The sequence below is a fragment of the Lampetra planeri genome, chromosome 4, assembly GCF_965212315.1.
Source record: "Lampetra planeri chromosome 4, kcLamPlan1.2.h2, whole genome shotgun sequence".
In the NCBI taxonomy this organism is placed as follows: Eukaryota; Metazoa; Chordata; class Hyperoartia; order Petromyzontiformes; family Petromyzontidae; genus Lampetra; species Lampetra planeri.
The window spans coordinates 8753175-8763852 of NC_136110.1; the positions used below are offsets into that span (position 1 = coordinate 8753175).

General features: G+C 40.8%; 1 protein-coding gene across 2 annotated transcripts in view; it reads left to right on the forward strand.

Moving 5' to 3' along the window:
* MARCHF5 (membrane associated ring-CH-type finger 5) overlaps positions 1–9762 on the forward strand; it is a 187117-nt gene extending 177355 nt beyond the window's left edge. For both annotated transcript variants that reach the window (XM_078593207.1, XM_078593208.1), the window contains one exon: positions 658–9762. In XM_078593207.1, the coding sequence (XP_078449333.1) occupies positions 658–819 (162 nt within the window). In that variant the 3' untranslated portion in view covers positions 820–9762. The remainder of the gene's footprint in view (positions 1–657) is intronic.
* The last annotated feature ends 916 nt before the right edge of the window (positions 9763–10678 follow it).

Below are 10678 nucleotides of genomic sequence, written 5' to 3' on the forward strand. Positions count from 1 at the left end.
CACCCCATCTGCATGTTCCCATGGTGTCCACCGAGGCTCATCGTTCTTCAAGGCTTGAATGGCCACCTATCAACGTGTGACATGTGGGCACAAAGTGTCTCTACTCTCTCATGGCAGGGACCAGTCTCTCCTCCATATGTGGGTATTAATTTTAAAATGTTTCAATTGGTACCCATTTTAGATACTGCGCGGATTGTCGCAGTTCTTCTGTATAGCTCTCTGAGTGTTTTTTGCCCGGTTTGGAATGCATGTTTTGTTCGGCCATGATGTGGAAGTCAATTCGGTTCCTGAAGAAGCTCCCGGCACGTGGAGCAAACCGTCGGACATCACGCCGAACAACACGTGGCGCAACCCAAAAACACTTCCTGGAGCTGGTAACCCGTTGTGTGTGACCCCCAGTAGCAATGTGATCAGCCGAGCCAAAAGCTCACCAAGTCAAATGTTGAGAAGCCTTTGGTATAAAATGCCTTTCACTATTTTATTATTATTTTTGCTAAGGTCAACCTGAACGTCAATATCCGAGCGCACGCAATTTCCACCGCTCGGCACGAGCGGTGGCGCGCCGAGATTTGACATTTCTTCGTCGCTGACACCGCGGCATGGCGCGCATGCGTGCCGTCTGCTTCTCCTCCGCCACCGCGTTTGTTCTGCGCGCAGGGCGGCATCGCCTTCGTGGCCATCAAGGGCGCCTTCAAGGTGTACTTCAAGCAGCAGCAGTACCTCCGGCAGGCTCACCGGCGCATCCTCAACGCCCCCAATGAGCAGGACCACCCATCCCTCCCACAAGCTGCCGGCAACCAGCTCGGGGAAGCGCAGTGAAAACACTTTAAAGTCGATATGTTTGAAAGTAAGAGCGTCTCAAACAAGTTGCTCAGTATTTTTTTTAACTCTTCCCATCTATTTACCCTTGATGAATGCAACTTTATTGCCAGGGCCATGTTGTGAATTTGCTCATTGTTTCAGTCGAAATACTACGGTGCATTTTCAGTTTGTTTTTATTTTTATGCATCTCAGTAATGTTACGAGTTGCTGACAGCGCTTTTTGGAATTAGCAAGCGATTTTTGAAGCGGAGAGACGCTGTTAACAGAACGACTAAGTGAATTAGTGCAGACTTTGTATTGAAAATAAGCTGGTACATTACATTGAAATGAAATGTGAATAAATCTGGACGGCTTACTCAGTGTAGCTTCAAGTTATAAAGTTTTGCCACCGCATTGACAAGCATATATTTTGATAATTTTGGGAGAAAATGTGGGATTGTGTGTAGGCAGGTGTAAAATGTGTAAAGCTTAATTAAAATACGGTATGTAGATATGTTATGAAGGAAAAAGACATGTTAAGAGTGCCAAAAGCACATTCACACTTTTCTTTTTATGCAAGGTTCTACTAGCCTTCACCTAACTATCACAACTTTGTGTAAAAGTATCAAAATTACTGACAGGACATCGATGCATTTGCTCTTAAGCATTATTTCACGAAAATAATATGACTGCTTTAAACATGTATAATCAGTTTGTTTCATTTACATAATATAAACGTTCAGTATCATTTGCCGTATAAATTACTTTTTCATATGTGGATGTACACGATATGATCATCATTAAACGAATACCTTCAACAAATCTGTTATACAAACAGGGATTTCTTTAGAGTCTTGCTCACATTTAAATTCGTGATCAACTGGCGTCGGTGCACAAGGCCCTAGTGCATCGCATTTACACAACAACGGTATGTGCGTATTGCAACCTTTTTCCCCCATGATGCATTGCATGCCCAACTTGATGACATAAATGGTCTTTAGTTTGGTGCCTACTCCAACGTTTTGAGTGAAACGGTACTCACGAGGCGCATCTGAGTCAGATCCTGCTTCACATTGAACATTGTTCAGCATGTTTTTGAAAATGTTATTTTTGGTAGCTCAACATCTGTCTCAGCATTCTCAAAGGTTATGTCTCGTACCTTTGGATTTCTCTCAATTTAAATAGTGTACTGGCACCTGCAGAGAAAAAAGCTAATTTATAAATATTCTGGGTTAATGCTCATGATTAAGTTAATGTCTGTATAGTAGTCCTGTGTCAATCCACCTCTTACGCCTACTAATGCCTTGTTGGTCTTGGGGGTTGTTTGACCATACTTCACCATGCTGGTTAGTGCAGCTTGGTGAAGGGTGTGCCCAGGATGGGTTCCGATGTCACTCGCCACTCGTGTTAACATTGCCCAGGAATCGAATTAGTTTTTTTTTGGGTTCTTGGCCCAGTGCAGTAACCACTGTGCCACTGCTCCCCCTCCCATGTCTGCATAGCAGTATAAAATATTAAAACGTTTTAAAGGCGGTAAAGTTAGTTGCTTAACAAGTACGAAGTAACGTATCAATCTTATTTATTTTCACATTCTGGTTGACGGAATGATATACTTTATTGTACCAGATGAGAACCAATGGAGACTTGAGGTTTATTTTGCAGGAAGGGTGATGTATGCATTACAATACTTAATATTCAACCAAAGATTTTTCGTGCGCTTTTTACAATTTGGACACGACGGTTTTCACTGAAAGCCGTTATTCTCTACTCTGACCAATTTGGGCATTTTTAATGTGTACAAAAGCCTCAGTTTAAATTTGCATTCTAAGTGGAAAGCTCACAAATTCTTCTGATTTATCGTTCTTTGCAGTGTGTTTCCTTTGTTAATTACATTTAATGCATGCTTTTCTACAGTTCTTTTTCCCAGCAAATTGGGTAATGCCACTTAGTACATCGACCATTCAGCGAATAATTGGCTTTGATTTCGAGTGTAAGAAAAAACAGAAAACAATTTATACATCTATAAGCAAAGACAAAGATCCCTCATTTAGCTTAATAGACTGTCAGGTACAAGTGCTGTTAGTGATTACCTATTAAGGCTGGCACGACACACGAGGGAATGGTGGATCTAGGACAATTCATGGCCGCCTTTGTTGACCAACACTGCTTTGAGGCTGAGTTAACCTAAGGGAGGCCCACTCAGGGTTCACGTGCCACGTGTCACCGGGTGTTGTGCTTAACACACATAACAGCACTATCATAATCTTACACATCTGGACTAGGATAACGGCGTTCTTCTGACTCATAAAACTCAGAAAATGTGCATTGGCTCACGTTCACAGGAGGAGGCGGCAGTGTCTAGAGTAGAAGGAATGCGTTGTATAAATATTGCTCTATTACAGCTGTTGCAATGTTCTCTATCCAACTTTAGAGCATGGGGTGATACATTCATGTTCAAAAAATTATGTCCATCCTTGCATTTATCCCCCTCCCCCACCACCAATTAAAAATGTTTTAATTACTTTTTTGATAAGTGCTTCATATTGATGTTGATAATAAGCAGAGATCTGGATTATCCGACCACGTGGTGAACATTAATAGTATTAGGTGATAATTCAGAATCACTCTGGCTGATTTTGTTTATTGCAGCATCGTTTGGAAAATACCCATTGCAGTCATCACCACTTGTGCCCTTGAAATTCTGTTTTGTTGCTATAAAATCTGTTTCACACAAGTCCATGGTGTTTATAGGGTAGTGATATGACCATTAATTTTGAATTTGTGACGCTGCTAAGTGAGGGTTTAAGGTAGGAGTTAGTACTTAAGATCAATGAGTAAAGTAACTGTCACTTAAATCAAATTGCTGTTAGGAAGACCAATCAAATAGATGTTTTAATGTGGCAAGTTGAAGGTCCAGCAGAGGGAGAGGGTGGTTAAGATCTTTTAAACGTTCTCAAGGTCATAGCACAACACCCGTGGCAACCCTGTATTAAATTTCGATTTATAGCTTTCGTGACTGCAGGGATTCATCTTCTTGGTTCTTTCAGTAAAGTCACGTAGAAGGGAAGTAATAAAATAATAAAAATATTATTTTATTATGTTTTATTTTTATTATTTTATTACTTCCCTTCTACGTGACTTTACCAAAAGAACCAAGAAGCTGAACCCTGTATTACACGCTCGCAGATATGTCTTATTAATTCCAATACAGAAGCAGTGCGCTGTCACCAGCGAAGTAAGTAAATTATCAGTTTGACACGTAAGCTTTCGCTCCCAATATTATTCATGATAGAAGTTCTTGGGTGAGATCGCGGAAGTATAAGTGTGTCGTTAACCCGCCACCACCCGACACAGCCAACCAGTAAGGTTTGTCACGCAAACAACAAAACGTGCCAATTGGTTACTACTACAGCCCACCGGTGTGTTAGAGAGTTAATCCACAACATTTACAATTTGAGTAGTACGACGTTTGACTGCTAAAATCGCCCGATGATGCTGGATATAATTACCAAGCGAAACGTCGTACTACTCAAATTGTAAATGTTGTGGATTTACTCTCCAACACACCCCTGTGGGTTGAAGTAGTACATAATTAGCACTTTTTGTTTACGCCACAAACCTTACTGGCTGTGTCGGGTGGTGGTAGAGGGTTAACGACACATTTAGACTTTCGCCATCTAGCCCAAAAACTTGTATTATGCATAAGTAAATTATATAAATTAAGGGTTAAGCAACGGCTCGTTGTCTACAATTTAATTCCGAGTACCCCCTTTAACAGTTAGTTGACTGTTTAAAGATAAGCTATGAGACAAATCATAGCCATGTCGTTAGATGTATATCTATGTTTTTCTTGTGTGAGCACACATGGCAAAGTGGTTAGAGATGGTGGAATTATGTTGTTTTACATGTGTGTACTCTTAGGTTTTTTCGGTAAAGTCACGTTGGTAAAAAAGAATAATAAAATAAAATGAAAATAACTACATTTAATTTAATAACTAAATTTCATTTTATTGAGTTATTTTCATTTATTATTATTTTATTTTGTTATTATAATTATTTACCTACGTGACTTTACCAAAAAAACCTAAGAGTATGAATCCTTGCAGTCACGAAAGCTTCAAATCTAGAATTACATGTGTGTGCGCGTTTGCCTTTGTTGTCGCTCGTAAACCATAAATATTCGAGAAGCTCGAATTATTTTAAATGTATTCGAATCACTCCGTCTCAATACTGTTTGCCATTTCAGAAGCTGCTTCAAATGGATGCCATATGTTAGACTTATTGCCTGAAAAGAAAGTTCACCGCTACATGCAATGTTTATCACAATGAGCTGCAAAAAACATAGGATTTGATTTTTTTTTAAACGTACCCACATATTTAGGTGTCAAACATACTTTTAACAAATAGTTGTATGAAAAATATATAAAATTCAAATGTTGAAGGAATCACTCTCAATTAGAGGTTACTAAACATGTACCGCTTGTGATTTTACAATACAACCCAGAAGTATAATTCGATGAATATGCCCATGGCCAGAAATTAGGCAAGTGTAGCCAAAATTATTTAGCAACTCAAAAGTGGCAAAATGTTGTCAAATATGTGGATACATATAAAAAAAAACTGATTTATTAAGATACATTTTCAAATATAAATCAATATTTGCATGTTGAACTTATGTTGCACCGTACGTAGCCAACCGTGCTAATCGGAGGTGTGGGGGAAGGACAACAAACCAGTTAAAAAAAAAAGAGTTTTAAATCGAGATTTAAAAGTGCACGATAGGGTGAGCTTACTCCTCCTGTTGTTGCCTGCCAAGAAAGTTGACGTGGGTTTTTTTTCTGCAGCTCTCCGCGCATGTAGAGACGACGACGTTGGGCCCATGTATAACCAGAGGTGGGACAAAGTCATTGTTATGCAAGTCCAAGTCGAGTCGCAAGTCATCAAATTCATGACTCGAGTCTGACTCGAGTCCAAGTCACATGACTCGAGTCCACATCTCATAGGTGGGACAAAGTCATTGTTATGCAAGTCCAAGTCGAGTCGCAAGTCATAAAATTCATGACTCGAGTATGACTCGAGTCCAAGTCACATGACTCGAGTCCACACCTCTGTGTATAACAATATAACAATAGCTGTTACCCTTTCTGGCAATAAAACAGGTGCTAAGATTTAGATTTAAAGCTTTCGTGACTGCAGGGATTCATATTCTTGGTTCTTTCGGTAAAGTCACGTAGGAGGGAAATAATAAAATAATACAAATATAAAACAGTCAAAATTCTCACGACGTTTCGACTGCAACACAAGCAATCATCATCAGGTGTGAAATCCACAGCAAGAAAATTGGAAAAAAAATCAACGTCGTGAGAATTTTTATTGTTTTATATTGTATTCTTTTATTATTTCCCTTCTACGTGACTTTACCGAAAGAACCAAGAATATAGGAGCTAAGATGTTAAAACACCAAACGGAATCCTTTTTCAAGGAATCTTGTCTGCATGAACCACACACTTGTGGTGACCTTGCAAACAAAAAAAACATGCTCTGGTAATATATACATCTTAGCACCTGTTTTATTGTCACAAAGTGTCAAACCTATTGTTATATCGTTATACAGGGGACCAACGTCATCGTCTCTACATGTGCGGAGAGCTGCAGAAAAAAAAACTCACGTCAACTTGATACTGGCAAAAAAGCTCCCATATTTGTCCCCTGTGTTCGCTGCTCACGGATGGTCGGCTTTAGCTCCACGATGCGTCACTGCGGGAGGTGGCAACGCTATATGCTTAGCAAAGATGAGATTAAAAGAATGCAAAATGCATTTATATATTTTTCTGTGCGCATTACACCATATAGAGATTACATTCAAATGCGAGTGAAGATTATCGGTCACCGCTGATCCTCGCAAATTTTCAGACGCGAGTAGTAACTGCACGGAGTTATCAGCACGTGCTCTTTCACCAAAAATTAAAAATTAATAAGAAAGCCTCCAAAGTTGGCGTGACGTACACTGCGATTTTACCCGGAGATTAATTTGCAGCGGCTGAATAGCGCAAACAGACCGCTAAATTATAACGCCGGCACTGACATGCAACGAACGTACATGCACCGCAAACTTTAGTTTCAAAGGCACATTGAGATTCTTTGTAATCGGTTAAACGAATGACTTGCGGCTTGCGCGCGCGAAAAAAAGGGACGAGGCTCATTTTCTGAAGAGGCTCTTGGCAGTGGGCAGTCGGTAATATCCACCACGCTGGGTGTTTCTGTCGTTCCGTAGCGGTCGCAGGTAACGGGCACAGTGGGTGTAAAGGTCCCAAATATCCCTTTACCTGTGCAGCCACGCTCAAGCACTTTGCGGGGTTTACTTATTTCGATCACTTCATCTCGCCGGGGCAGGGGGCGGGGGAGTAGGTACAAGGAGGACTGTGACCTTTTCTATCCCCTTCCCGGCAATTGAGCGGGGTCGCACAACGCCGCGAAGTGTCGACCGACGTGGATCCGCCGTGGTCACTTGCACGCGGGGATTATGGGGGGGGAGGGGACTTGCAACTCAACCGTGTGCAGTTCTGCCGTGGAGGTTAGAGTCGCGCAAAGTGCATGCGCAGAAAACGCCGGCTCCGAAGGGGAGCAGCGGGAGCTTTGCATTTTGTTTGCGGGTTGCTGTGAGAATGCCTTTTATTGACTGCCTGTTCCTAAGCGATTATATCTTTTAGTTTGTGGGCCCCCCCAATGTCCACGTGTTTGTGCCATATAGCACAGGGGTAAACAAAAAAAAATCATTTTGTTCTTCCCATTGAGTACAACATAGCATAATAATGTTCGTTCAAAATTCTTTGAACTGCATTTCATAAAACAATGTGCTATTGAAATCGCTGCCTTTTGTGCTTGTCCTTGCAAAAGTGAAATGCTGCACAATCACTGTCACATCTAAAACGTAAAAATCAGTGTCTTGCAGAATTGGGAACAAAAGGATGTCAATTTATGAGCATCTCTTAGTCTTTTGTATAAGATTATAATCATTTGTCAGAAAGGGCAGACTCCAGTTATGTGGTGTTATCAAGAATAAAATAACTGCGGTTTTCAAATTAGCTAGAACCTGGGGCCAAAAGTGCGTGACGGAGCCATATTTATAACACGATATTTACGCATCAGTAATCTTTCCTGTGCAACAACAAATACTTATTGCTATATGCCATTCGGGTCATCCGCATATACTCCATCAGTTTTCATCAATTCCAAAGCGGTATATGATATGGGTATTATGGTACTAGGGCCAGTTAATTACCTAATGCATCAACACAGTACATTTTGGATTGTGCAATTACAAAGAAATAAGCAGCCTTTCCATAGCATGCGCTAATACTATTGTTGGCATCGTAAAATAATAACACCGCAGTAATTGGAACATTAAAAGAGAAGGATTTTTTTTGTAGCTATAGCGTGTTGTTACCTCCTGCCCCCAACTGTTTTCTTCATTTCCCTGCCTCTCCACACGCAGCGAACTCAAGAGCTGCGTCTCTTCACACAGAGCAGCCAAGCAGAAATGCCCTGTTGTGTACCCCAGGGGGGTGGGGGTGCGGTAGGTGGATGGGTAGCACTCCTAATTACTGCTGAACCTTTTTAAGACCTCCATAAAGCACAAACGGTCAGCAAATGCGGCGGGGAGTTAGGAACGGGGAGATGAAAAAAAATTCGGCGAGCTCTACAGCAGGCTGAATTCAAGGGGACTTGGCTAGTTTGATGTTATTGCAAGGCTTTTGGGGACTTTTGTTGAGGTGCAAAGTTAGACCTTGCCCTTATAAATTGGCCTTGGAAGTTTGCTGCACCGCTACTCTTCTGCGCAAGGCATTGATTTGTCGACTGAGTGGAAAAAGGATACGGTTTGCTGTGCACTCGTGGGGATGTGTCTTATGTAAGGACTGTTCTGAGAGACAAAGACCTGGCCAACGTAGCAGTTTCTTCGTCCCATGATTTCATGCCACAGTGGCGGGTTCGACATGTGTTTTTGACCAACCACAAGTCAACGAACTATTGTGTGCATTTGCTTAAGCATTTGTGAGGTGACCAGGTGGCTCAGAGTCGAGGGCGCTGAGCTTGCACGGCAGAGTTCCTGGGATTAAATCCAAGTGTAGCAAGTTGATGGTCTCAGCCCTATCATCAATGACTGCACACACACACAAAAACCCATAACACATTTGATTCTGCACTTAATTTGGCTTAATTTCAAGCTCTGAATATGAAAATGATCGGGTTTCACTGGAATGCAACGAACATTCGTCTCGGTGGCGTATGGATTGGCAAAGTGCTGCCACCTACTGCGTAGGTGACAGTTTCTTCCGGTGGATTTCAGAGGCGATATCTGGTGCCGTGGGCTGTTCTCTAAACAATAAGGGTTGTTGCACTGCTCCGTGAGATTTCCGAACGGATGCTTCGTTTCGCGACAAGAGGCGCAAAGGACAACCTGTGGGAAATTGCAACAACAACGCTTAATCATTATCTGTGTGGCTTAGCTTCCTGTAGAAGCCTCTCACTCTCAACTCCATCTAATACTGTAAGTAGGCTAGCATGCTGCTTTCTCAAGGTGACCTTTCGGTCTCTTTAAATTGTGTGTGCACAGCCAATCACGTTTGACTCGTCAGCATATGTTTCTTAACGAATTGGCTGCAATGAAACAGAACAGCCTTAATGTCCTGTTATCTGTACCCACATTTCTGAAACACCCATGTGATTATGACTGGTCGCACGTGATTGGATTTGTATTTAAAACTGAGTACCATTGCCTATTTTCTTGCACAGTGTAAAGTGTACCACCATATGCTGTCATCATAACTTTTGGAACGTCGACGCTTGTAGTCACTTTAATATTTCAGTTTGTTTTATGCATTTGTATTTTTTGTTGTAATGTTCATTCAGGTAATGTATCTAGCAGCAAGATAATAAAATGTTGATTCATTTGGCTCTGGATTTTATTTCGGCGTGCTTTGTTTTTGGTTGGAGCCTTTGCGTGTATAGCAGATGCTCTGGATTTTTTTTTATTCACTTGAAATTTATTGTCACAATTTTTTCGGATTTTTCCATCTTACATTGCCACTGTTAATCTCTATAATTTGTTCCGTGGCTGATTTGTTTAACAACAATAAATCTCGAACACTGCCTTTGTACGCTGCCTCGGAATTGTGCCGTCAAAACTTTAACGTTAAATTTTAAGAGAATTTGTACTTTTGACAGTCGATTGTAATTGCGACTTGATGGTGCCACAGGAATTCGCAGAGTGAAATCTGCACAGTACTTGTATTATTGGAAATTCGAGTACAAATTAAATTAAGGAACTGCTTTTGATTACACGTGTAAAAAGTCATGTTTGTCAGTTTGTATAAATTGTGGAGAGTGTGTTTTGCAAACGGCATTATACGCACATTCGTATTTATTAAATGAATTTCTTTGGTTTATTTTTATTGATTCGTTTTTCCAGACGTTTTGTATGCAGTATAGGCAAGATCATCATTACCACTACCACTAAATCACATGACAAAATAATGAGTGTGGTAAAAGTTATTTGTAAAATATTTGTTGTTTTGCAAAAATGTATCTCCAAATCAATACGTAAAGAGAATCCCAGCATGCTTTGCAGGTCAAGACGACATCACCATTCTTGCACATGCTGTATTCAGCATCTAGTGTTCTGATGATATTATGCATTGCTAAAGCTGAGCCAAAGCTGTGGCCTTTTTAATTTAGGCAGCTGGAGGACACCATATCTGTTACAATATAGCCAGCTACTAGGGTGTATTACAAAATACTGAAATACAAATAGAAGTATATTTTTAAAGGCTAACTTAACACATGCCCTCGTCAGTAACCTGACAGCATAAATGTTTTG